The sequence below is a fragment of the Durio zibethinus genome, chromosome 8 (assembly GCF_047325235.1).
Source record: "Durio zibethinus cultivar Kanyao isolate XHJ-2024 chromosome 8, ASM4732523v1, whole genome shotgun sequence".
Taxonomy (NCBI): domain Eukaryota; kingdom Viridiplantae; phylum Streptophyta; class Magnoliopsida; order Malvales; family Malvaceae; genus Durio; species Durio zibethinus.
Genome location: NC_143169.1, coordinates 24,946,397 through 24,974,346, shown reverse-complemented (window position 1 = coordinate 24,974,346; position 27,950 = coordinate 24,946,397). Strand labels below are relative to the sequence as shown.

Sequence of the window (27,950 nt, the reverse complement as noted above, 5' to 3'; positions counted from 1 at the left end):
TTTAATTTATAGGTCGAATCTGGTTTGCCATTGATTAGTCTTTAAGTATGCTATTTAATTAATTTCAAATTGAAGTAAATAATAATAATATCTGTCATTTCCTTCAACTAAGCAGAAAGGAGTTGTTTCCCATGGCAACAAATAGACATGATGTGATTTTGACAGTATTTTTTGCATAATTGGATGAGTGAAAATGGGTCATTGTCTTCATAATAATGTTCAACTAATTTTGTTCTAATCAATTAGGAAAAAGAAAATCGATTGCTTGGAATTTTATATTTAATTTATTTATTTATATAATTATTTTAAAAGGTAATACTTAATAAATTTTAGTTTTAATATTTTAATATTTACGATTTTTTTATTGTTCCCTCGAATCATTATCAATATATAGTTTGGTTGATTTAATAATGGCAAACTGTTAGGCACTTGTCCAAATGATGATGGGAAAAGATGAAAGAAAAAATATTGGCTAAATGTTTGTTTTAGGATTAAACTTATATCAATATTAAATGTATTATTGTATACTAATCATGATTAAATGTTATAAAAAATTTACAATTAAAGGTTTATTTGAATAAAAATTTGTGCGCATTTCACACGCACTATTAACTCTAATAAAAATAATAATTAAATAAAAAAAAAGTCATGTGTTGCTTTTTTAGCGGTTAAGTATCATTTTAAATAAAAAATTAAAAATATTTTAAAAATGAGATTTATTTTTTAGAAAAAATGACAAATCATTTCATTCTTACTATTTTAAATATGGTTTAAAAATTAAAAAAAAAAAGTAAAAAAAATAAAAATTCAAAGTTATGGGGATTTTTTTTCCACAATCATTAAATTTTTTATTACTCAATATTAATCTATACAAAAAAAAAAAATCAGCAATCTATACCATAATACCTATGAAATGCAAAAACCCACAATTAAACCACATAAATTTTTGTTTGTCCAAAAATTTTGAATTAAAACATGAATGAAAAAGATAGAAAACTGAAACCAATAATCTAAAATCATCCTAATTATAGAGCTCAAAGATTATAAACCAAATTTTAACAAAAAAATAGGCACACCTTGTAACCTTCACCCTTCCTTAATTCATTTCTTTGAGACACCTTTTTCATCTCCAACTTCTCAATGATAAAATTACAAAAAGGGGTTCATTGATTAGGTGTTTGTTAATTTGGGTTTCTTCCAAAATTTCAAATTTGGCAAAGATTGAGCATGGACAAGCTATTAGTGGCTCAACAAGGTAAGGTTTAAAATGTCTAATTTTCTTGTATTGTGAATAAAGGAGTTACAGTTAAAGAGAGAAAGTAAATACTAAAAGAAAAGTTGAACAGGGAAAAAAAAACAAATGAAAAAGAAAGATAGCCCTTTGCAAGAACAGAATAATGGGAGGCTTCATAGAGAAACAGGAGCTGAGGGGAGAAAAATCTGAAAGTTAGGACCAAAAGAAGAAAGAAAGAAAATTTGTTGTGTTTCTTATGAAACTGATGTTATTATTATTATTATTATTATTATTATTTTGGTTGTAGTTATAAATTAGTATTAATACACAACTAAATGGTGCGTAGGAGACAGGCACAAAACTTAATCCAAATGTATCCCTAATTATAATTTTTTTATAACGATTAATTTTTATTCATATAAAATAAAACGTTTAATTATGAATTGAATAACCATATAAATGTTTAATCTCAAATTAAATATTTAATAAAAAAATTGACAATAGCAAATCATGTACTACATAATTCATAAAAAATTTTTATTTTGTAAATTGAGTCATTTTGTTTTTATTAAACAAAAATCAAACTGACTACTATATATTATCTTTTGAAATTACTATTATTATTTTTCTAATTAATTATGCTGCCTTTAGTCTTAGCCAATAAAAGGCTGAGATTAATGAGATGCCTCCAGGACCATATCCACAAATTAACAGCAAAGAGAGAAAGATGAAGATATGGAAGATTATAAAGTATATTACATCCTTGTAGTAAGGATTAGGGGGTGTGACAGCTTCAAAACTATAACTATGAAAAACGAAATTAGTTAAACCCTATGTGACTTTCCGAGATGTAATTGCAACTTTGATCCATATTCTTATCTTTTTTTTTTTTTTTTCTATTTTCAAGTATCTAAGTTTGGCAATAAAGTTTTTTTTTAATTTTTTTTCACAAAAAATTCATAGTATGGAGATAGAGAAAAGAATTGAAGTGATAAAATTTAAATTTCAGATTTATTGAATATCACAATATTTATATGAATTAATTAAATCAAATTCAAAAATAAATAAATTATATATATTTATTGTATTATGTACTTTGTGATGTTTCATTGTTGCAAAAGGAAAACCATTGATATAGGAGAATGAAGATTGTTCACAAGAAACTGTTCCTATATTTTTCTTCTCCAACCTATCAAACTTGTGTTCGTTATTCTTAATTTAGTTTTTGAATGTAAGTATGATTATCCACATTGTCTTGTCTGCCAAGTCCCTTTTGGAATCCAGTGTTTGACAACTGCAATGGATTTGAAAGGTGTAAAAAAGCAAACAACCTGATAGGCTACTCAGTATTCTTTCTTTCTTTCCTTTTTCAATTATTCTTGGCTCTAGTAATTTCAACCAAATTTTCCTGGAAAAAACTTGCTTTATCTTTATAAATATATCCTCAAGTGAGCATAGAAGGATCGGATACACTTGAGTCTGTTGAATAGAAGAGTGGTTTTTGTTCATTAGTTAAGTTTATAACTTTTCAAAGTTAGGGTATTAGCCAACGTGTATATTGAATGCCTGGCAGTTCCTTTTAGTACAGAGAAGCTGACAATACGTGAACCCAGATGAGCATAGGTTCTTGAATTGAATTGGCTTAACTTGAATCTGATGCTGAAGAGCGCAGCTGACCAATGAGCTCGTACAACTGGACAATGGGGACCAATCTACAGAATGATGTACGAAATGTGGTCCTAGTTTATTGAGGATGGAAATAGTAACATTGGCACGAGGGCTAGGTTCCCACTAAGCTGCAAACCAGTTGGCTACTCCAAAATGAAATGTAAAAACAATGAAAAATGAAAAAAGGAAGAAGAATATATAGGATGCTTAGGACATATGACAGTTGAGAGGGTCATGCAAGACGCGTTGAAGCTTGATAGGTTACTTAAGCCTAACTCGTTGGACCACCATGTACAAAGGATTTTAACTTTTTTTTTTTTTTAAAGAAGGCGCAACTTATTAAGCATTGTATATGTTTAAATTTGAATCTTAAATCTTTTAATTGTCATTCGTTATATGAATTAACTAAGTTAGGTTTCAAATTCGGTTTTTAACCTTTCACCATTCAACAATACAACTTTAGATACATGCCAGCGAGCTGTGTCCCCATGTCAGGAAAAGGACTGTCAAATTTAATAAAGAGAAAACTTCAAGCAGACGCAGGGAAAAACTTTAGGAATTGAATCGAGGAACAAGTCAAGAACACAGATTATTTAATATATAGTTTAATATATATATATATATGTATGTATCAACTAAATTGATATATGGATAAATCTGTCTTTGCCACAACTTCTGTCGTTATTGGATTTGGAAACGAGCAGAAATTCTAGCTCCGTGATTGGAGCAGAAAGAAGCCGCCGTAGAAAATGAATGGTTCAAGCCATCCAATACAAGGAAAATATGAACAAAATTTATTGGTTTTCTTTTTATTTTTTGCTTTGGTTCATTGAGGGTGATGTTTTTCACTCAAAAACAAGAAAATGGAGAGAGGTATAGTACCATATAATCTTTGATTGTGAGTGGAAATTGTGTTTTTTTTTTTTTTTTTTTTGTTCTGTACAGCTAATTAAGCCCTTTAGATTCCTATCTTTCACTGTTGAGTTAATGCTGACGGGGGTAGAAATGGAACTTTGCGCTCCTCACACATGACTCTCCTCTCTATTTTCTTTTTCTTATCTCTGGGTCTTTTTTATTCTTCTTCATTGTTGTCTGCAGCCCTCTTCATCTCATTCATCTCCTACTTTTCTCTTGTTTTTTTCACAGAACCAAAAATGGCAACAAGCAAAGCTGATGGGAAGAGGAGCCTGAAGGAAATGACGGAGGATGAAGACGAGGAGGAGGATGAAGATGGTGCTGGTGCTATAGGGTTTGGAGATGATGAAAAGAAGAAGAAAGGCAAGAGAGGATCCAGTGCGGCGGGAGGGTCAACACTACCTGCTTGTCAGGTTGAGAATTGTACTGCTGACATGACCAGTGCCAAGAGGTACCACAGGCGCCATAAGGTCTGTGAGTTCCATGCCAAGGCTCCCATGGTTCCAGTCGCTGGACTCCATCAACGCTTCTGCCAACAATGTAGCAGGTTTGAACTCCCAAACCCTAATCTTTCCATCCATATTTTACAAACGTTGTGTGCTTTTATTGATGTCTGAATCCTATGACATATTGACATGTGGTTCATATTGTAGCTTAAATTAATTGAAAAAGCGAACTCATTAAACCTTGAACAAATCAATGAGGTTCATTCACCAAGGCACTGCTAATTGTTTAACCCTATCTTTTTGTTTTTGTAAATATTATTTATGAATTTTAACATTGTAATTAAACTGTAAGATAATGGTATCAATGTTGACTTGAACAAGAGATTATTGACTTAATTCTGTGATTATTTATTTTTATTCATGAAATGCTATTTGCTTTAACATATCACATTAGATTTTCAATCTTAGTTTTTTTTTTTTTTTTTTTTTTTCAAAATTAAAGTTATACAGGCAAAGCACTTGATAAGCAATTACCAAAAAATAGAGACATGAGCTCAATATTATGTAATTATGATTTTGAATTATTATAGATAAATGATAAAGGGTATACCAAGAACCCCACTTCTATTTTCATAATAATATATGAATAGTAATAATTTTATCTCAAATATCATATAGACTATCTTTGTATATTCCACTAACACAACTACCGCAGCATGATGTAACATTTCAGAGATTAATGTCTAAATGGGAAGAGGGTGAATATTTGAGGATTAATTGTTAAATTCCATTGATAGAGTGATGATATCCATCCTTTTTAAGTGGTACATTTTGTTTGTTTCTCAGAGGGTCTCCCTCATAATTTGATGAAAGACAAATCAAGATCACTGATTCATCATAGCAGATCATTCACGGTAGGCTGACGATGATAGAATACAAGAACCCGTACCCTGGACAATCATGTGCCTTGAAATGCCATTGAAGGAAGATGATTAATTTCTTTGGTTCATCCAGGAATTTTGCAGGTCTTGGGGTTTATTTTTATGCTCTTTACACAGGCATTACAGACTCACTAATCCAAGGGTTCTTGTTTTACGTTCCTGCATTTATGGCCAGTGGCTGCACTTGAATCCATGATAATGCTTTCAAAATAACTTACAGAAACAAAAACGTTTCCCTTTTCTTTGTGCTCAGAAATCAGAACTAGATCGTTTCGACTTTAGACCAGGAAAAAAGGGTCAAGTACTACTTTTTCATATCTTTTGGCAGTTCGTTTTCATCTCTTTAAAATGATGGTGATCTGCAGGTTTCATGAGTTATCAGAGTTCGATGAAGCAAAAAGGAGTTGTCGAAGGCGCTTGGCTGGACACAACGAGCGGCGCCGGAAAAGCTCATCGGAATATCAAGGAGAAGGCTCAAATTATTAACTAGAAGGCAAGCTATATATTATAAGATAAAAGAAAAAAAAGTCAAGAAAACTCCAATTATCCCATATATAAGAGGCCTTTTCCAATGCTCATCAAAATCAGTTTGGATGTCAACTGCATGATTCCAAAGCATGCTCTCTGTCTTCTGTCAATCTTATTTTCTGCATGAAAAATAATCGACTATTATCTACATGACTTTTATTTATGCATCTTTATCGGGGTTTCTTTTTTCTTTTATCTCTTGGTCTGCTGTTTTCTTTTCTGCTTCTTGTTTCATTCCATGCATTTCTAACATGTTCAATAAATATTTCCATGAAAACTTGACATTAGGGTTAATAATTTTTTGTTTATTTGAGAGAGTTTGGCAACAAATCTGGTCAGAAGAAATGGGTTCCAAAGTCCCCAAGGCCTCGTCAAAATCTTGAGTTTTGGATTCATTATAATGGATTAATATTCGCTTTAATTATCTTTACCTGTCAAACAAGTTTAGTTATTCATCAAAAAGTACTTAGTTGGCCAACAGGCAACACAAAACGTCGCTGCAATTTGTCCTTTCTCATGTGTTGATTAAAGTTGTTTTCCCAGTGCCAAGGTTTTACACGTTTTTGATTGAATGTAGGAACTCGCTTTGTTGCGTTATTAACAGGGTGGGGTTCCTAAGGCTGAGTGTGGTCTCCGGTCTCTTGTATGTGCCAAAAATCAAATGTCGCATTAATTTTTTACCTGAAAAGCGTACGTCCACCGCCTTTGGTACGAGGTAATTAACCCATCAGCCTTCCTTTGCTTGCCCACGGGAACTGAAGGTTGTTGATTAACCCATCACCAAATCAAGTGGTGTGGTCGAAACTACTGTGTATAAATCTTGTTTCCTAGGTAGCAGATAGGGTAGAGTTTGGCACAATTGGCATGCGACTGAAAAGGATATAAAACAAACAACCTAGCCTAGCCTTGGTGTTTGTAATAACGTGGAAAAGCCAACTCCTTATAAACCCCACGAACCCTAGCAGTTTTAGGATCATGACCACAGGATTTAACCGGCTAAACTAGTTAATCTTTGTCTGATTCAGACCTAATGGAATGAACAAAACTAAATTTGGAGCCATCGGATCGATGCCATACTACCTATATATTCACATTTATTTTTCCTGTACCAATGCACGGCAGAGCTCACAGTCTTAAAAATTCTGTCATGAAGAGAGAAGGGAGAAGGGCAGAAGTGGAGAACAAGGGGAAAAGGTGAGGTCTCTCTCGGTATCAGTAACAGTGTACAACCTTAAGCAATTCAATGGCCACTTGGCCAGTACCATATGGTGGTACCCAATCAATAAATCATATGTATTGGCTTATACAAATTTGTCCAATGTTAATTCCACAGAGTTTAGGAATTTAAAGGTTTAACCATCAGTTCATTGACAAAGCTTGGATTAAGGAGCATCCTGCAACCAGACAAGAAGCTAATATATCTTCAAATTCTTTTCTTTCTTTTATTTTTTTAAAATGTGATACTTCACGAATCTTTTCTAATTTAATGAAAATGGGGTTTTAAGAATCTGCCAAATCGTGTACTTCTAACTGATCAACACCCAAACTGAAGGAAGTTTATTAGAAATATGAAAGAAAATACAATAACTATTAGATAATGAAATGGACCCCAAGAGAATCACAGATCTTAACTAAAGCTTCTTGAAACATCCACTATTACTTTGTTGGGTCAGCAAACATAGCTTAATATTCTTCCATGTGGAATGCTGTTACTTGAATCATTGAAGGAGGAAATGAAAGTACAGAAGGCCATCAATAAACGCAATTAATTCACTTATTTGTACGTCAATGAAGTTGACAAATGTAATTTCCAAACGTGCAGACTCCTTCCCGCAACATCCATTCTTTGTCTGATCCATAGAGTCAATTCAGGCAAGCTGGAGTCATCGTCAAATGGGGGTTTGGAACTTGATTCTACATATTTTGGCGGATATTCTTTTTCTTACAGCACAAGAAAAATGCCAATGGTCATAACTTACTAGGAAGAATCTCATTAGGGAGTCTTTCCACTTTGCCAAATTGAGCTGACCTCTTCAACAATTCGTTCCTTTCAGCTATGAATTTAGCAAACCAAGAACCCTTCCCTTCTTTGTTGTTGTTATCTTCTAGTAGCGGCTCTGGAAGATTAGGCGGAGGCCCTGGCTTGGGAGATAATGGAGGCATCAATGCCCAAACGGAAGAAACGTGTTCATGTGGTTGGTCAAGGTTTTGCAGAAGCGAAAAATCCTGCATGTCTGTTGAAGAAAAACAAAACTAATTTAGAAATTTATCAAGAGAACTCCAAATTATCTCCTTTTGATGCAAAATGACAAAAAAATCTAAACAAAGCAGAAAGCACAGAAGGATTTACAGAATCAATACTAAATTTTAGCAGTCAAATAAGGAGAATGAGAAAAAAATGAAGTTTTTTTTATAGTCAACATAGTATACCATCACTATCCTAACTAACCTGTCTCTCGCAAACTGAAAGATAGGCATAAAATCTAAAGTTCAAATGTGGTATAACTGTTCCTCTACCATGCCTGGCATTGCTGTTTCAAGAATGTAACTCGTTAAAATTGGTTAATCAGCAAGCACTGGAGCCTAATTAAACAGACACAAGATTCAAACAAAAAAAAATGAGGCTTAGTTAAAAAGTAACGCACAATAAAAAATGCTGCCACTAACTCACTATCTTGTATAATATGAACGATTTACTCCAATCACAAGCCTACAACAACAGCAAATCAGCAATAAGAATATGCAAAGCAGCATTTCTCACTAACAAATATGATGTCAAAGTAATATGAGACATCATGAGGAATGCATAACCATACAGCACAGATTGGCACGTTTGGAATAGTCCCTGAACTCATTTTTGCACAATTATTATCCACCATACCTTGCAACAAGTCCAATCAAACGACCATCTGAATTGACAACAGCACCACCACTTCCACCAGGATGAACAGCAGCAGTTGTTTCAAGCATTGCTGGAAATTGTGATACCCCTGGTAGAACAGATTTGTAATATAAAGTCATCTCTGCTTTTACTACCTTTGCTACCACTTTCCGTTCCTGGTAGATTTGTCATCGAATCATAATTAGAACTTGGTAAAGTGGTAGCAAAGGTAGTAAAAGCATAGAGATATCCTAACCAGGGAGACATCGAATGTCGGCCATCACCAATGCTCTGTCAGATGATTTAGGTGGATAGCAGTTGGCAACAGATCCCACTGATTCGCTGGTTCAAACGACTACATTAATTAAACAGTAGAACTCCGGAGACAACATAAGCAAGCAAAAAGATATACCATATCGAGAGAGAGAAGTATTGATAGTTTGATTGCAAAAGTTAAATCCCAAAATGATTAGTTCTATTTCATCTTCTACAAGGATCGATGATCTCAGTATTTGGACTGATGAAAACTAGTTGGTCGTTGTCAATGTTAGCTTATTAAAATGTAAAAGATATTAACCTAGGGAAGAAGCATTACCTGTTAAAGAAGTGCACAGGAGAGAAGATGACAAAAGGAGATCCCGTTGCCAGAAGAAATTCACCCCTTTTATTCAGAGGTTATATCCCAATAATTGGTAGGTTCTAATTCATGATAATCCACAACATTAAGGTTAAGGGCTAATGCATGCAAAACAATCATACCTCCCAGAACATTTCGAAACATTTTTTTGTTTGCTATCAGACAGTATGTTTACAAAAAGGAAAGAGTAATAAGTGATCAGAATGTTTACATTTAAATAAAAGTTAACTCCAAGGATAGCAATTCTAGTTGTTGACCTGGCCATAAGACTAGGATTGCTCGAATCCCCTACCACTACTGAATCTGAAATAAAGCTTATAGGTCAGATTTTGTTGGATCTCCAGCAAGGAACAAATAAAGGAAAAAAATGCTTCGCCAAACATGGGCACAAAAAAATACCAGGATCTATGGCAAACGCAAACTAACAACTTTTTGACTAATTTAATCCAAGTAAATACTTCTCTCGAGAAAATTTCTGTTTGTATACAACTGATCGCCAAAGAACACAATGATAGAAATTCACACTTCTGAAGAATACAATGCTGTAGTGCCCAGAATTTCTTCTTAACACCAAAATAGCCACTCAAAGTGTTAGAAGACCTTAACAACTTTTAAGTAAGGAGAGTAACATTTAGTTCACATAAAAGTTCCACAAAGCTGCTTTGACACAAGCCTGACCACACAAATACAATTAAGAAAGAAGTTCGCTTGATACTTGCCTGCGTCCGAATACCATTCACTGAAGGCTGATGAGTTGAAGCCAATGACCGACCAAACTCCCATCCATGCTCTTGTGAGCCTGAAGAAGCTTCAACAAGGGATTGAAAAGCAAGGGATGATATAGGAACATCAACCTTCAAAATTCATTGGTTAGTCAAAATCAGAAATATATGCAATCAAAATTATCAAGTGCAACAAACTATGACCTAATATTACTGTGCATAAAGTGTTCTTAAAGCTTTTAAATCTCTAAGTAGGCATATTAACAATTTTAAAGGCTCACCATTTTCAGTGGTCATGCGGTAAGCCATTGACAAGATCCTTTGTCCAAATTCACGCCATATTTTCCTAAAAAAAAAAAAACACTATTCTATTAAACAGAACTCAAAATTTACTTTAAAAAATTATCATTCCTACTTAATCAACAGCCTTATCCTATCTTATCCTCAACCACAATATCAATCTGAGCATCGAAGTTCATATAGCTACTGTAAATAAGTCATCTGATTGGTAGCTAGATTCTAGTGTAACAATTTATATTTGCAACAACAAAGAGTAGTTTAAGACTTATGACGAATGCAAGGGATCAGAAAATATCTTTATGAGAATCATGTTCCTACCAAAGTAATTGAAAAATGAGCGGGTGAATTAAAATTCACATCATGATAGAACATAACTTTACTTAATGTTTTTCATGTTCATGAGAGTAGAAAGAACCTTGTATCTACATATTTTTTATGTAAGAAAAGTTTTAAGATTGTACTAGAGTCTAATAAATTTATAGTGTCACAAGATGGTGCATTCATTGGACAATAATATTTCAATGATGGTATGTTTGAACTAAGTATTAATGAAATAAATAATGTTTCTGCTTATATTGTTTAACACTCTTCTTCTTTATCGCATGTTAGATTAAAACATTAAAATTATCAATATATGAATCATGTGTCTAAGCATAGTTATATAACATACCAGAAAAATCATGACATTAAATGTAAAATTTGTGTCAATGCAAAAATGACTAAGAAACCTTTTCCTAAATTTGAAAGAAATACAGAGTTGTTAAAACTTGTACATTTTGATATTTGTGAGTTAAATGATTTATTAACAAGGGAAGAAAAAAAGTATTTTATACCATTTATGGATGATAGTTATCGTTATACTTTTGTGTATCTAATAAGAGCAAAAGATGAAACTTTTAATAAATTCAAAGAATATAAATCAGTTGTTGAAAATAAAAAAGACAAGAAAATCAAAATTCTTCAAACTAATAGGGGTGGGGCATATTTTCCAGATTCATTTTCTCTTTTTTGTGAAGATAATGGGATTATTTATCAAAAGATAGCCCTTTATGCATCTCAACAAAATGGTTTAGCCAAAAAAAAAAAAGAACCTTAGTTGATATAGTATGTTGTTAAATGCTAAATTACCTCTAAATCTTTGAGCATAAGCACTTCTAACATCATGCTATACATATAATAGAATTCTTTCAAAGAAATTTTTGAAACCACCACATGAACTTTGGAATTATGACAGAAAACTAAATTTGGATTATTTTAAAGTATAGGGGTGCATTGCCTTTTATAAAGTATCTAATTCTCATAAATCAAAATTAAGACCTAGAGATATTAAAAGCATTTTATTGGTTATGCACAGAATTCAAAAGCATATAGACTTCTTGATTTAAATACTAATGTTATTGTTGAATCTATTCATGTAGAATTTTTTGAAAGTAAGTTTATATGTGATACTAAAATTGATATGAAGAAACAAATTGAAATGATTCCTACAACTGAAAATAAAAGAAAAGAAAGTAATGATTTTATTAAACTTAGAAAGAGTCAAAGAACTAGAAAATACAATATGTTGCATTCTGGTTTTATTTCTTCAGATTCTATTATCTTCTTAATAGAAAGAAATAGAACCAAAGTGCTTAATAAAACACCAATTCTACTAAATGTAGAAGAAGATCCTAAAACATTTAATGAAGCTATGACTTCAAGAGATGTTCATTAATGATGAAATGGCCTCAATTATGTCCAACAATAAATGGGTCTTGGTAGATTTACCTCTAGATTTTAACCTATAGGATGTAAATAGGTATTTAGAAATAAATATAATATAGATGGTTTTGTTCAAACTTTTAAAGCGAGATTAATTGCAAAAGGTATTAAACAAAATGAAGGCATGGATTATTTTGATGCATATGCTCTGGTAGCTAGAATAACATCTATTAGAGTTTTTATAACTTTGGCTTTCGTTTATAAATTACATGTGCATCAAATGGATGTTAAGATGGCCTTTTTAAATGGTGACTTAAAGGAAGAAGTATACATAGAACAACTGAAAGGTTTTATTCTTTCAGGTAATGAAAATAAAGTTTGTAAATTAATTACGTCACTTTAAGAGCTAAAGCAAACTCCTAAATAATGGCACTAAAAGTTTGATGCAATCATATTAGCCAATGGTTTTAAACATAATGGAGTGAATAAATGCACTTACTCAAAATTTACTAAAGATTATAATCATAATATGTCTCTACATGGATGATATGCTAATTTTTAGTATTAATATGATTGACATAAATGAAATCAAAAGGTATCCAATTTCTAATTTTAAAATGAGAGATTTAAATGAAGTTGATACTAGTTTGAGAATTAAAGTTAAAGAGACATAACAAGGGTTTAGAATTTAATCAAAATCATTATATTAAAAAACTACTTAATAAGTTTAAGTATCTTAATATAAACAAAGCCAATACTCTATATGACACAAATATAAAGTTAACAAAAAACCCAGGTCATGTAATTGCACAACTTGAATATGCTAGCGTTATTGGAAGTATTATTTATGCTATGCATTATACTAGACCAAATATAGCTTTTGTTGTTTACAAGTTATCAAGATATACTAATAAGCGTAGCAAAAGTCATTGGAAAGTCATAGGAAGAATTCTTGATTATCTTAAAAGACCTAAAGATTTTGACTTATTTTTTTCAAAATATCCAACAGTTTTGGAAGGATATTCATATGCAAGTTGAATCACTAATTTAAATGACAATATATACACTTCAGTTTGGATGTTTACTCTTGGAGGTGGTGCAATTAGTTGAGCATCCAAGAAACAAACTTGCATTTCACATTCAACTATGGAATTTGAATTTATAGCTTTAGCTGCAACAAGTAAGGGAGCAGAATGGCTAAAAAATTTATGAATGGATAGAGAACTGTAGCCACAATCAATGACAACCATTTCTTTGTACTGTGATAGTGAAGTTACTATGTCTAGAGCTTATAGTAAAATTTATAATGGAAAATCTAGACAAATTAGTCTAAGACATGACTATATAAGAGAATTGATAAAATTTGGGATAATTACCATAACATATGTTAAATCCATTAACAACTTAGTAGATCCTCTTATCAAGATGGTACCTAAAAATTTGGTAAGAAGAACCACAAGTGGAATGGGTTTAAAATTTCTTTTAGACACCAATAATGAGAACTTAATTTTGAATTAGTAATCTCTAATTACAAAATTTAATAGGTAACAAGAAGTTATTATTATGTGTCTGTAAACACTAGTCAACCCATTCTAGATATTTGAAATACTAGCGTGAACCATTGAATAAATGGAGGTTGAGATTAAACTCTTAATGGAGCATATAAAATGTCTACAGCAATGGAGATATAAATAAGAAACTCCACCTATGTAAATATTGAAGTGGTGCTGCTTCAACAAGAAAATTGAAAACTTTCTTGTAAATATTTATAAATAAGGATAAATACATGGCCATACTAATACTAAAGCGATCATAACTTCAACAAGAAAATTTGAAACTTTCTTTTAAATGTTTATAAATAAGGATAAGCCCATGAGCATAATAGTACTAAAGCAGTTATAAACCCCTAATAAAAGATTAAATAAGTATTATATTTGTTATATCTTCAATTTTAACAATAAAAGTTGAGGTTTAATTTGCGAACACCATCAACTTTGTTAGAATTCTAAGATATATACGCTAATTGAAGATTTAAATGGAAGATACATTTTGTATTCGTAATATTTATTAGTGTGAAAGTTAAAGATTAAGCATCAACATTTCAAATTAGTAGGGGATTATTGGTAATTTAGAATGTAGTGTATCTTTTACTTCTTTAAATTTCAAAATATTAATAAAATATTTTTATTCTAAATAAGTATGTTTGAACAGCAAAAGATAATTGTTTGAATAAATATGATTGAACAGGAAAACATAACTGTCTGATTAAGTTTGTTTAAATAAAAAAATATAACTATACAAATTATCATGACTTCTTAAATAAGAATTTTGTAACTGTTCATTTATTATTAATAAATCTTTTTACCTGACCAATTTTACTACTTCTAATTTGAGAGCTTGAAAATTTTATTGTATCTTATAAGCATAATTATTTTTAAAATAATGTTCTTCAAATCTTAAAGTCATATTTCTTCTTTCTTATTATTTCTATTTTCTCAAAATTTTCTAACAATAAGCAATTATACAAAAAAAAGAAAAAGATCAATATTGCTACCTGAGAACGGTGTTCTTGATGTTGAATTGTAAGAAAAGGCTCAACGACAGAAGCAACTGTCATAACCAACTTCAAATTCTAACCACCATCACTGTCCCAAATAGACATAGCCACCTCAGTGTTGTAAAGGGTGTCAGGTAATAGCATCCTTGAAGCTGACAGTGTCGTTTTGCCAGAACTACAATACCCAAAAACAGATTAAAAAAAAGGATTAACCCAACAAATTGAAAAAGAAAAAAAAATTAAATTAAACTCAAACAAATTTTAACTCACTGGTATTGATGAAAGGCATGTTTCCTCATCTTCAACCGCTTTGGATCCTACATAAATTTCAAAAAGTAAAATATAAATCTAATAAATATCCAAATAAAGTAAAAGAAAAACAACGTTGCAAGGTAAATGGGTTCACAGGGCCTTGAGCTCTGACCAAAACGAAGAAATTTCGGGCAAAATTGACTGTTTCTTGGGGACCCATTTTTGATAAAAAAATCTTAAAGAATAAATCAAAAGAATTCCTTGACATGTAATAAAGAATTAATCGATAAGGTGTGGCCGTTGGATCTATTGATGGGCCCAATCTTTCTGTTCTGTTCCTTTTCTCTTACGTGACGGCAGATTCGTGTTTTTTGTTTTTTTCTTTATTAATTTCTTTTTTCTTGAAAGAACAAAATAGTTTACTCAATGGTTAGTACATTTTTTCAATATAAAAAATTAGAAAAAAAAAGGAAATACATTTCTTCAATGTATGAATAGAATAATAATTTTTTTTATAAATGCAATAATTATACATATGGTTAAACCATATAAACATATATAGATAAATCCAAAATTAATTGATAAATCAATGTTTTTATTAAATTAAATAACATACTTATGCACATTACACAATACCCTTTAATTTATTTATTTAATTAGTATTATCGCCGCCGCCCACGGTCGGGTTTTGAATGACAAAAGATCATTTAACTACCGTGGGCTAGCGTTTTGAGCAAATTCCGCCACAACTTGGAATTTTATTACTCACAAAAAGAAGGGTTCTCAAACATCTACTGCTTCTACTTAAGACACGTTATAACAATAACATCAAAACAAGGACACTTGGCCCATTGAAAGTTGAAAACACCCTATATTCATGCAACCCCTGGTTGACGACTGCGGCCTTTGCTAGCTAGCTGCCTGCTGGCAGGTCACCACCCGATCAGCGATGATGCTTGCTCCTGGTCTCCCCGCTGTAAAGCCTGTCATCACATCCAAACCAAGTACTTCATCTCTAGGCCTCAAAAGCAAAATTAAAAGAGCCTATGAAACTCAAGCGCATGGTGACGGGTCAGACATATCCATGCATGCAAGTAGTTCGAAAAAAACTGTTACCAGTCATAGACAGTAGGTGAGTTAGGCTGTGGCTTGTCGAAAACCTCAGCGCCAATACTTTTGGTAGCAAGGTTGCTACCAGGATTGAACACGCTCCTCCAAACGTTCTCCCTACGAGCTGACACCGGGGTAGTTGGTGTCGCCGGTGTCCCTGGACTCGACGGCATAGACATCGACCTCTGGTACTTGCTCCCTTCTCCTTCGTCTAACCAAAAAAGATCAATTCAGAGTCACAAATGAAATCAATATATAGGATGAAATCCATGCAAATGAAGTTAATTGCTTTGGCTAATATATACACCTTTGATTGTCAAGCGCTGGGTGGTGATCTTCCTCAGCCTGCCGAGACCACGTTCAGGTTGAGGCCCAGCTACTACATCATCCCACAGTTTCTCTAGGAGAACCATTTTTTTTTTCTTGATTTTCTTTTTGATTATATCTCTTTCCTGATTTCTCTACTCTGTAATGCTTTTGGTGGCTGATTATATAGAGAGAGTTTTAGTTGTAATGTTTGATTGAATGCATCCAAAGTGATGAATCAGGATGAGGACTGACTGAGTAAAGCAAGGGACCCGCAAAATAATATCTACTCTCAAATTAAACATCTGATAAGAGTAAGTTGGGGGTTTGTCCTAGTTTTTAGAACAATCATTGGGGTCCACACAAAATGGAAGTCGTGTTCAAAGAGTCACACGTGGGTCCCAATCCCTTTGATCATGGGATGCCCACTAATTTCCCTTTTAATTATGATGCTCGACAGGATTTATGTGATACTGAAATTACCATTCTGTTTTGTTGGTAGTTTTTTACATTGCATGATTGTTTGTGCTTAAAAAAAAGCATTCCAATGGGGTCGATTCGGGCAACACTTTCATTTTTTGTTCATTCCCAAGCTAACATGTAAGTGAGGTCCACAGGCATTTAAGAAATTGTTGGCCCAAAAAGAGCAAGAAAAGCAAAATAATCCACACTACGATGCATTAGATGGTGGTAACTAAATATTATTAAAATTATATCACAATTTATGTATACGCAAAAATATAAAATTCATTATTTTAATTTTATTAAATTATTTATAATTTTTAGTAAAATTTTATATCATATTATTTTTATATCATTTACTTGTATAATTTTTATTTCATGTTTTAAATTATCAGTTCTACCATCACCAAAAACTGATGTTGACCTGATTTTTTACTTCATGGTTTGCGATTCTTCCCCCACCTCGCATAAAAAAAACCAATTACATATTACAAACATTTGGCAAATATGAAAAAACAAAACCAACATTCAGATCTTTATCATTTCAGTGGTTCTCCTTAAAAAAACTGTCTTCGAATCAATGAAAAAGAAGACAGAATCATTAAGAATTCATTAAGATCTAAAAGTAAGAGACAGAGGTTTATTATTTCACTTCACATGCTTCATTGGTAAATCCACCCAACAAACAATAAAAGTTAGTGACAGATCAAATTCACAAATTGCCTATTCTTCAAAGTCTATACATTCCTTCAAGTTTTTACTGATGAACCAATGCACTCGTTTTGTCTGCTTTTTATCAGAACCACCAATACTAACTAAAATTATAAAAAGTTTAGAGCATATCGGGATTTCACAATTAGTTGAAAACACAACAGTCAAACAGAGCAAAAGATTAAAGAAAAAACAAACCGGAACAAAATGGTTGATCCAAATATCCCGCGGAACATGGTGTATGTAAGGTTTGGATGCCATTAGCCGAATTCACAACAATTTCAAAGGGAACCCACATGCAGAATATGATTTCCGTGCATGTTGCAGCTGATAGCAGTTCACTTGATTCTCTCTCATTTGCTGGCCTTGTATGTATTCAAGATCAGCAATCAAAGTCTACTACCGAAAGAGCGTACCAGAACAATAAAGATAACCAAGAGTTCGAGTTTGTTTCTGTTACACCTGGTATAAGTCCCCACAACTTGAAGAAAAATTCCCTTCCTGACATGATAATCTCCAACAGTCATCTCCTGCCACTAGAATTCTTATAGAAATCAGCACAATCTCGGGCAGCCAACAAGCCAGGCTAAAAACAATCACAACCACCATCTCTTTGTGGTAGCAAGATGCCAGCTGACAACCATGCCGATCACACAAAAGTTTCTCATAAATCAAATCAAGCAAAAAATCAAGTTAAAAGGATGCAGACTGCCTCGAGATCTTGGTTTGGCCAGAAATTATTTCAATCATTCGTCTCTCCATGCAGAGAATGCCCAGCTGTCAGGCCAACTATGAAAGCACATGCTGCATCACAAGAAAATATCAAGCTACGCTAATGAAAGCCTATTCTTCTTTTTCATTTTTTCAGAATTGAATCTGCCACCTGAGGTGGAAGAATTTTGTCTGAATCAACCAGACTTTTTAGAGTTAGCATAGTTGAATAAAAGTTGCATAAAGAGGTTTTACTTTTCTCAAAATGGATGATATACTACAATGATAGTTACAGAATTACATGATCACTCTCACATTCTAATAACTTTGTTAATATCCAAACCTAAACAACTTAACAATATAAATTATGGCATTCTAAAGAAAATCGGAGGGGCTGTCAAGAAGTATGATTTGGAGCTAAATTTCCCAAGAATTGGTAGATGTTAATGATCGTGGTTCTCTAAATTTAGAATATATCCCTATAAGAAGCTACCTTTCACTTTTATGTAATGCGTTTGTAGTTTTATAATAGACTATAACATCATTACTTCACATGATAGTCTATTCACCAAATAGTTCTGATTCAAACCTTAATAGAAGGGAAAATAGCAGTAGCAAATTGTTAGGTTTTTTTTTTTCCTTTCTTTTAATCACATAAAACTGACCTATGAATTATGAAACCAGTCTAACAGTGCCTATGATGATGTAAGTGACAACATGATTCTAAGTGAATATATAATAACAAAATCATCACGGAGAGGGACAAAAATCAAAAGCAACTACTTAGGCATATCTACTATTAAATCACTAAAGAAAAGGTATGTCTTAAGCAAAATGAGATAAGCACCTCACCCTGTTAATCTCCTTCTACAAGCAAGACAACATCATAGAAAAGCAATATGCAGATGACATCACTAAACACAGAAATCTGAAAACCATTGCGAACAGAGCAAGACAAGCAAAAAAGATGATCAAACAGGAGTAAACCTCAATAAAAACTGCCATGTATTTTAGACCAGTTTGATCCTTAAGCCTGAAGTATAAGAGACCATAAATGTCAATATTCATGTCATCATAACCACAAAGATGAAATTTTGGATTACAACTCACCTAAAATTTTATCGAAAACTGCAGGGTACTATGGAATGAGTTCAAACATTTTTACTACTCACTCATACCTTGTATCCATAAAAAACGTTGAAAAGGCAATGAGTTCAAGAATAGCCAAAAGAGCGTCCCATTTACAGAAAATGTATTAACTGATCTTACATATATACAAGTAAAATCATAATTAACCGTTCCATTGGACTAATGGAAAGATTAACTTAAGCTCCTTAGGAGATTTCCTAACATGCAAGGCAAGAAGAATAACACTCTTAGACTTAGCAACTACTAGTAATCTACATATATTGTAGAAATTCTTTCTACATACAGCAAATAAAGGAAACAAAGAAAATATTAATGAAAAGATTTATGAGAATAATCCAAACACTCCCAGTATGCTCAATTTAATATGTTGAACACAGCCTCAAACAAATTGTTGAGGACCTCCATTAGTAAAATGTGCACAAAACTGTACAAATACATAAGCATTCTGCCTAGCATGTCAAGATTTTCCGTATTTATTGATATATCCCTGTAAAACAGAAAAAAATAATGTCAATTTGATGAATGAATAACATTAAAAAGAATATAAATACTAAATAATAGTCAAATTAATTGATGGAGAAAAGCAATGCAATATTCACACTAAAAAAATATACATTTTTTGGTTGGAGGCAGAGAGGGAGTTGGTAGAAGTTACGGCATCCAGACATTGCCTAGTATATAATACCTCTCAAATCAAAGACTCTCACCTCAACAAGCCTTGCTATTTTTGGTTGGGATGAAGAAAGATACTGCTTGACTGATTCGAAGGTAATTGGAATTTGATGAGGTTGTATGGTGCCAAGAACCTTGTCAACTGCTTTCTTGACTATTGTATTGTGAGCATCTTTACTGAGATGACCATCACGCCAAGTTGGTTTCAAAAGTTCTTTAATTAAATCTACAAGAGCAACACGGAAGTGCCTCATTGCTTTTGACTCTTTGAGCATGTACCCATTTGCCTTATGCTCATCATATATTTCATTCTTTTCTATAACCTTATCTACTTTTAATCTAGACCCATCACTTTGATGCCCACCATCACGACCAGTATCAATTTTGTTCGTCTTTGAAATGTCTTTGACATGAGAGGCAACTGAGGAAATCTCTTCTCTAGCCAGTGTTCCATTTTGCGTGTCAGCTGCAAAAGTCCCATCATCTGCATCAGTTGTAAGTGAATCTTTTCCAGAAGTATAGTTTTTACCATTGACCACATTTTCACGGTATCTATTATGGCAAGATGCAGTTTTTTTATCACCATTACATTCAGGGACCAGTGGCCCCGTTGATGTAGAATCGGCATATGTTGGTGGACATGCTACATTCAGGGGCGATGGAACTTGACAAGAGAAAGAAAATTTAAGAAACCTCTCTCCTGCATTGGGCAGATCAATGCTATCACGAAGAGGATCGTACTGGCTTTGTGGGGATGATACGCCATAAGTGACAAAAAAGGATGGTCGAAAGGGTATTGATGGTTCCCAATCATCTGAAGAAATTTTTATTCTATTTTCAGCAAAGCGCAATGGATCCCTGACAATATCATTTACTGGAAAGTTTTCTGGTTCAGAACTAGAGAAGGGGGAAGAGCCTTGCAGCAAAGAAGACAGCCTGGAAGTACGGTGGTCTCTGTCATTGTCTGACACCTTGTGAGCACCAAGAGAGCATGCACGTGAAGAACTAAAAGGCAATGATGCAAGCCATGTTGAGACACGATAAGATTGATTCTCACTAGATATATTGCCCAATGATGTAACTGAGCCACTTAATGAAGATATATACTCAGGAAGAAAACTATTCCTGTAGGTAGAACTACCTCTATCATTCAGTGAAGCAGGCAAATTCTGACCTATATTATTTTGTCTTCCATCCTTAGATGGTCTCAAATCATCTGTAGATGAAGAAAACTGCTGACAGAAAGGGGAAGTGTCCATAGATTTATCCTTACTCTGGAGTAAAGGGAACTTATTAATTTCATGAAAAGGATGCAACCTTTGGTTTTCATCATGCCCCAATGGCAGCATTCTTTCTGGAAAGAAATGAGAAGATAATGCAATCTTATTTCCAACTGTTGAAGGCAGTGAATCAGTAGAACCAGGTGATTTTGATCTTTCGGCAGCATTTCTAAAACCTGGTGCATAAGGTTCTTATTAAAATATTGAAGAGGAGGTTCAGGATCATCCATAGCACAGAAAATATTTTGTACCTTCATCAAGCTGAACAGCTCTTTTCCCATTTGCTGTGGCTACATCTTCCTCAGGCTGTTGTGTAGGATTATTCACACTATCTTTTATGTGAAGAAATCTACATGAGCTTCCTTTGACACACCACCCTTTAGCAAAGAAGTCACATATAAGTGCAGGGCGTTTGTTCCCACTATTAAAAGCAGCACGAGGGGACAGACTTCCGGTACTAGTCTGAAAAGCAGCAGATCTGTAAAACCTATTGATTAGTAAATCAATGGATGTATTATCTAGGGAAGGCAGAAATTCACTGACAAAAAGGACAAAATAAGAAGCTTAGATTCACTCTATGTTATAATAGGCATATACGAATCACTAAACCTTGATTTTATCCTCATCTTATCATCCTCTGTTTGTGCGTCCATTTGCTTACATTTTTCCTCAAAACCTAGAGCCTTAACTCCTCCTGAATGATATCTGATCGGGATTGAAGTAATCTCATTGATAGCAACCTCTTTGCCAGTAACACTGGATAGATTAGTAGTCTCATACATAATCTCATTGGTAACCAAACGACTCTTGCTATTAATATGCTGTTCATGGCGGTCTTCAGGGGCTTTTCTATCTAAAATGACTCGAGCATCTTTTACACTAACCGCATAATCTTGAGTTGCATTTTGCTTTGCAGGCTGTTTTCCAGATGTTGGATACTTGAACTCCTCATAATTTGTGCATAGATCCTCCCTTTGTGTTACCAATGACTCCTTTGGAAGACTAGAAAATTTGAAATTAGCACTACTCTCTCCTACATTAAAGGTTTTAGATGGTATCCTCTTTTCAAACTTTCCAGGAATAGAAGAATCTGATCCCAGGCGTCCATCTTGCCCCTTGGACTCCACAATATTACTAGCATCTACATGGAAGAAAAACTCAATCAAGATGACGAGATAACCAACATTTCCAGTCACCACTATGAAATAGTACTTAATCAGATCCTATAAAAGATAAAGTCTTTAGATTTTGTTTTCTTATAAATTGGGGTACCTGCACTGCTGCTTCACTTTGTTTTCTTATAAATTTGTTTACCTATAAAAGGTGAAGTCTTTACATTTTGTTTTATTACCAAGCCAAAGGAGAGACAAATAAATTGGGATACCTGCACTGCTGCTTCATTGCAGTATAGCAGGAACAACTAAAAGATAGACCAATTCACCTAATGTTAACACATCAAGCATCAAGCATCTAAGCACAAGCCCCAACATAGAGAGAGGTCAGCAACAGTGCATTACTGCATGTTAAAGCTAACTGCAAACCACAAAAATGGGTACAAAATTACTAGGGCTCAATTGAAAACCAATCCAGTTGTTGAATACTCATAATTAAAATTCAGAACCTTAAAGTGCACTAAATCTTTAGAGTGTGTTTGGTTCGGGGTAATCTACAAATTTTCCTCCAGAATTTTGATGGTGGGTATTTGTTTCCCATGTTTGGTCCAGGGTGATCCAATTACGGGGGAAAATGTCATGTTCTCAACAGTATCCAAAGTCTCAGAATCAGAAATCCACCTCTCCCTATGGTATTTTAGGATTCTGAAGGGGAAAGTTGACTTATTTCCAAATTTGACCTGAATAAAAAATGTCACATATCCGTTACCCTTTTGAAAAGCAAGTCTAGAACTCAGTTTTAGCTTTTTTTCAAAAAAATATGCCTTATTTTTAATTTAGTTTTAATATGTGGCAATTAAGGCGTTTCAAGGAAGAAACACCTTAATTGATTTGAAATGCCTTAATTGATAATCAATTAAGGCGTTTCTTCCTTAAAACGCCTTAATTGCAACAAAAGCATTAAATAAGGCATTTCTTTGAACAAACGCCTTATTTGACCTATTCAAATAAGGCGCTTTCTTTTACAAACACCTTATTTGATAGATGATCTTCCAAAATCTATACAAAAGCATCAAATAAGTCATTTCTTTGAACAAATGCCTAATTTGAACCATTCAAATAAGATGTTTCTTTTACAAATGCCTTATTTGATAGGCGATCTTTCAGAATCTTACAAAAACAAATAAGACGTTTCTTTGAATAAATGCCTTATTTGATTTTTTTTCAAAATCTTTACAAATTCAAATAAGGCATTTCCTTTGAACAAATGCCTTATTTGATGCTTTTTCCAACATATTTATAAAAACAAATAAGGCGTTCAGCTCTTCCAAACACCATAATTGATTTTCTTTTATATTTTAATACAGCAATTACGGCTTAATGTCTAGTTAAACACCATAATTGGGTATATTTAATTAAAAAAATTAAAATCCTTCCTTTCTTTTGCTGCTAAAGGCATCATTTGTCGCTTGAGTATTTTTTATCAAAACAAAATAAAAGGTTGCCTATAACTTGTCAAGACGATTATGATAATTATACATGCCAAACAAGTGAATCTAATTACGGGATACCCTGAAAATCAAACAAAACCCCAGGTATCAAACTTTCCCGGCTATTACACTTTCCCCCGAAATCCAAGATTCCACGAACCAAACCCCCCCTTAAATCTTTCTTCCAACATTAAGAATTAATTTTTTATTTTTTTCCTCTGATAGTACAATCTTCTAAGGCCATTGTATATCAATTTAAAAAATCATTACTTTTAAAGCATGCAAATATTTAATTTTAATCTCCTATATTAGAGCAATGAAATGTCATAAAACAATAAACAAGAATATCATCATCATACATATGATTAACGTTCATAATCAATCAATAAAAAATCAATCCACGAATGGTTTAGGGTTGACTAACCATTTCGATTCGAAGAGCCTTGCAAATCCTCTTCTCCTTCATCATCTTCGTCGTCTATTTCCATATCAGAGCTGTTGATTTCTCGCTCCGTGGTTGAGGCGGCGCCTCTTTCATCGTCCTTCTCGGCGCATGGAATAGCAGCGGAGTTTGACAGAGGCATTGCGGCTGGGCCCGGCGCTTTCAACGGCGTCCGTGAACTGGAGGGAGCGGAGAGGAGAGGCAGGTCGTGATGCTATGCGATACTGAGGTGCGCACTACGCACTCAAGGAGTGTGATCTTTAATTCTTTATCTTTCGTCATCGGGATAAGCACCCCCACCTATTTCTTCTCCACGCGCTTCTGTTAGGGCGTGATTTGATTTTTGGAAATTGAGCTCCGGCTTCAGCCTAAAAGATTTGAACCTTGGTTTTTGGGTTCTAAATAGTCTAATGGCCCATGATGTGTTCTAAATGGCCTTTGAACTTGATATTTCTATATTAATTTAAAATTCTAAAACTTGAGTTTGTTGATGTGATGTTCTTTTTGTAAACTTATTTACCGTACGAATCAAACTTTAATAAAAATTAGATTTAATAATTTGTATATTTATATTATATAAATTATTAAAATTTTTATATTTATATTATATTTTATATAAAAATTATATGTAATAATTAATATTAATATAAAAATATAAAATATATTTTTTTAATTTTGTTGAAGTCACATATAATTATTATTAAAATTTTAAATCATATCACATTTATATTTATTCGATATATAAGATTATAATAAAATAAAATTATATTAAATAATATTATTTTATATTATATTTAAATATGAAAGAATTATAATAAAATAATTTATTTATTAGTTAAATTATCATTTTTTAAAATTTATACAATTTAAATTATTAATATAAATTTTAAAAATATAATAAAACACATAAATTCAATCTTAAAAATTAAAAATAATCTTTTTTTGAAAAGATTAAATTATTTTATACTAAAAAAATAATTAATATTTCTTGTAATAATTTTTTATTAAATATAAATTAAATATAATATAAAATAATAAATAATTATTATTTTATTTTATTCATCATCTTATATATCAAACATAATTTTTATTTTTTCTTTTCATATTTAATTCGTCTCATCCTATTATATCATATTTTAAACTATAAAATCTAATAAAAACGGCGCGACGACTGCAATCAGAACGATGCGGAACTTCACATATTCCTCAGTTTTTAAGTGTTCAAGAAGATCTACTGGACCATGGTTTGGGACACACCTCCGATGGGCCGGTTTTGTGGTTGGGCTGCAGATAAATAACAAAGCTTCATTCCTTCACGACTCATTATCATTTTATTTTGGAAACCAAACAAAGAAAACTTCAATCATAGACGAAAGGAACGTTTGTTATAAAAGATTAAAGATTCCAAAAGAACAATGGAAGCAGCCAACACACAACCAAGCCAGAGACTGACGTGGTTAAGCCGAGCATGTTGATGTTTGAAATCCATACATTTAATATTAGACATGCAAATGCAAGAAAAACTGTAATGGTTAAAGGTGTAAGTGATATATTAGTATTCGTAAGTTATTTGAATTTGATTCGAATAAAATTTAAATTCGATTCAATTATTATTGAACTCGACTTATCGATCAAGCTAAATTCGAGTATTTTTATATCAGGTTCGAGTAACTCGCGAGTCTAATTAAATTTTTATATTTAAATTTTTATTATTATTTTAATTAATAAAATATTTCAAATTCGAGTTTGAACTCTTGTCGAATATAAGAATAAAGCTTTTGTTAAGTATAAGAATTGAATTTATTTTAACATATTAATTGAGTTTAATCGAACAAATTTGAGTTGCTTGATTTCGATTATGAATCAAACTCGAACTAAAAAAATAAAACTTGATAGAATTTGAATCGAATATCAAATTTTTTATTGAGAGTTGAATTCGAATTTGAATTTTTCATTGTATTAACTCTACTCGATCTGATTATATCTTTAATCATAGTTAAACTGAGCATGTATTACATCCCAACAGCCGCCCCCCCCCCCCCGGCCTACATGCTCCGAAGATATACAAGAGTTAGTATCTTTTTTTAAAGTCAAGAAGATAAAAATTTAAAAAAAAAAAATCGACAAGAAAGGATCATGTTTGTGTCATTTTTGTAAGTATTTTAGTTAAAAAAACAAGAAAAAGGGTAAATACACAATTGCTTTTACCTCATTTGCTAGATATCAGATCATAGTTCCGAATTAGACAAGAAAGTGTGGTCCATGCATGCATGGGATTCGATTCCATAACCATTTATAATCTCTTGTTATATGTCCACATAAGACATAACTAAACTGGAAACGTCATTTTGTCATAAGAAAAAAAGGCCAATAAAGACAATACTTTCTTCTAAAAAAATACTTTGAAGTGCTGTTTTTTTTTTCTTTTAATGAATTGTTGTAACGTCTCTCTCATGGTGTGTCAGCTAACCTAACAAACAAAAATAAATTTGACACGAGTGCTTATTCCAATTTGCCAAAATAATAAATACTTATAATGTTACTATTAAATTAATCAACTGCAACCATATCCATTATTTTCATTACCAAATCATTAAATGCTTGTTTAAATGCCTAATAATAACAACTATGGTCATTTTTATTGTTAAAAATAGGAATATATAATTAATATATATAAATACAACAACAAACTATGATAATTTTATAGGTTTTTTTTTATCTTAACGAACTCCATTGTGTTGAGATTATTGCAAAATGTTGATATACTTTAATTATAGTAATAAAAGTTTATTTTATAGTAAATAGATAAATTTTATTTTAAATATTTAATTAGATAATTTTAATTTTTAATTAATAAACTTGATTTTAGTTAAAATGTTATAAATGTGATTAAAGTTAAACGACATCAAACTTCTTGATAACTCTAGTAGAATCTAATTTATGATGGATCACGCACTTATAAGAAAGAATTGCTTATAATGTGAAAATTAACTCATTTATTTATACATAATTATAAAAGAGTTTGTATTTATATAATATGATATGATAGTAAAATTATTTAAAATAAAATTAAAAAGTTAATATATAGCTCACTTATTTTTAATTTTTTTAATATTATCTTAAAATTTTAAAATTATATAAATAAGAGAATTTTTCATTAATTATAAAAGAGTTCGTGTCTACATAATTTGGTAGTAAAATTATTAAATTTTATAAATAAAATTAAAAATTAATATATAGCTCGCTTATTTTTTTAATTTTTTAATATTATCCTAAAATTTAAAAATTATATCAATAAGATAATTTTTCATAGTAAAATGATAATGATAAAAAAAAAAAGAGAAAAAAAAAATGATAGAACCATATTGTGGCAATTGACCCGATTTCTCAGTTTAGTTGCCTACTGCTTACTTTTGGCACGCACTACTCCGAGGATTGCGCAACAATTCGTGTTGCAATAAAGGTCAAAAGAAATTCTCAACTTTGACTTGCATCCTCGGCCGTCCGATCTAAAATCAAAATGAACCTCGAAGTTCATTTTCGTAAACTCAGCGAATTTTTCACTCCTCCTCGTCCTGTGGACTATTGCTCTCTCCGCCTCGTCACGTGGCTTCTGTGTTTTGTCGTTTGTTCTACAAACGCATATCTTACGTGGAAATAGCAATAAAAAATTTATTTGGACTTATCTTAGCAATTTCCTCCACCCGCAAACATCATCTCATG

The 27,950-nt window shown here is 32.2% G+C and overlaps 4 protein-coding genes and 1 pseudogene across 7 annotated transcripts; 2 read left to right on the top strand and 3 right to left on the bottom strand.

Annotated features, from left to right (window-relative positions):
- Positions 1-3,639: 3,639 nt before the first annotated feature.
- LOC111278676 (squamosa promoter-binding-like protein 3) lies at positions 3,640-5,927 on the top strand. Of its 3 annotated transcripts, none has more exons than XM_089764932.1 (3): positions 3,640-3,775; positions 4,049-4,364; positions 5,570-5,927. In XM_089764932.1, the coding sequence occupies exons 1-3, from the start codon at positions 3,766-3,768 to the stop codon at positions 5,688-5,690; spliced, it is 447 nt and encodes a 148-aa protein (XP_089621058.1). In that variant the 5' UTR covers positions 3,640-3,765; the 3' UTR covers positions 5,691-5,927. The 3 variants fall into 3 exon arrangements, 2 of the variants coding, with proteins under 2 accessions (XP_089621058.1, XP_022721038.2); XR_016344140.1 differs by lacking the exon at positions 3,640-3,775 and adding an exon at positions 5,110-5,288 and having other exon boundaries at positions 3,843-4,364; XM_022865303.2 differs by lacking the exon at positions 3,640-3,775 and having other exon boundaries at positions 3,856-4,364.
- A 1,339-nt stretch (positions 5,928-7,266) lies between these two features.
- On the bottom strand, positions 7,267-15,236 carry LOC111278487 (glyoxysomal processing protease, glyoxysomal-like; annotated as a pseudogene). Its single transcript, XR_016344214.1, has 20 exons — positions 14,937-15,236; positions 14,801-14,847; positions 14,528-14,705; positions 13,760-13,814; positions 13,350-13,405; positions 12,981-13,232; positions 12,842-12,880; positions 12,692-12,732; positions 12,040-12,053; positions 11,821-11,942; positions 11,364-11,437; positions 10,943-11,006; positions 9,863-10,104; positions 9,650-9,739; positions 9,373-9,564; positions 9,209-9,274; positions 8,870-8,955; positions 8,614-8,794; positions 8,197-8,263; positions 7,267-7,985 (listed from the first exon to the last, which is right to left on the bottom strand). The product of XR_016344214.1 is annotated as a glyoxysomal processing protease, glyoxysomal-like (transcript).
- A 120-nt stretch (positions 15,237-15,356) lies between these two features.
- LOC111278638 (auxin-repressed 12.5 kDa protein-like) lies at positions 15,357-16,409 on the bottom strand. Its single transcript, XM_022865262.2, has 3 exons — positions 16,200-16,409; positions 15,899-16,103; positions 15,357-15,765 (listed from the first exon to the last, which is right to left on the bottom strand). The coding sequence occupies exons 1-3, from the start codon at positions 16,303-16,305 to the stop codon at positions 15,726-15,728; spliced, it is 351 nt and encodes a 116-aa protein (XP_022720997.2). The 5' UTR covers positions 16,306-16,409; the 3' UTR covers positions 15,357-15,725.
- Positions 16,410-17,625: 1,216 nt separating this feature from the next.
- On the top strand, positions 17,626-18,207 carry LOC149517673 (uncharacterized). The gene is made up of 2 exons (XM_089765095.1): positions 17,626-17,893; positions 18,005-18,207. Exons 1-2 carry the CDS (start codon positions 17,626-17,628, stop codon positions 18,205-18,207), a joined length of 471 nt encoding a protein of 156 aa, XP_089621221.1.
- Positions 18,208-19,520: 1,313 nt separating this feature from the next.
- FES1 (Zinc finger C-x8-C-x5-C-x3-H type family protein) lies at positions 19,521-24,469 on the bottom strand. The gene is made up of 5 exons (XM_022864724.2): positions 24,210-24,469; positions 21,793-22,324; positions 21,435-21,661; positions 19,939-21,359; positions 19,521-19,718 (listed from the first exon to the last, which is right to left on the bottom strand). Exons 1-5 carry the CDS (start codon positions 24,367-24,369, stop codon positions 19,689-19,691), a joined length of 2,370 nt encoding a protein of 789 aa, XP_022720459.1. The 5' UTR covers positions 24,370-24,469; the 3' UTR covers positions 19,521-19,688.
- Between the last annotated feature and the right edge of the window lie 3,481 nt (positions 24,470-27,950).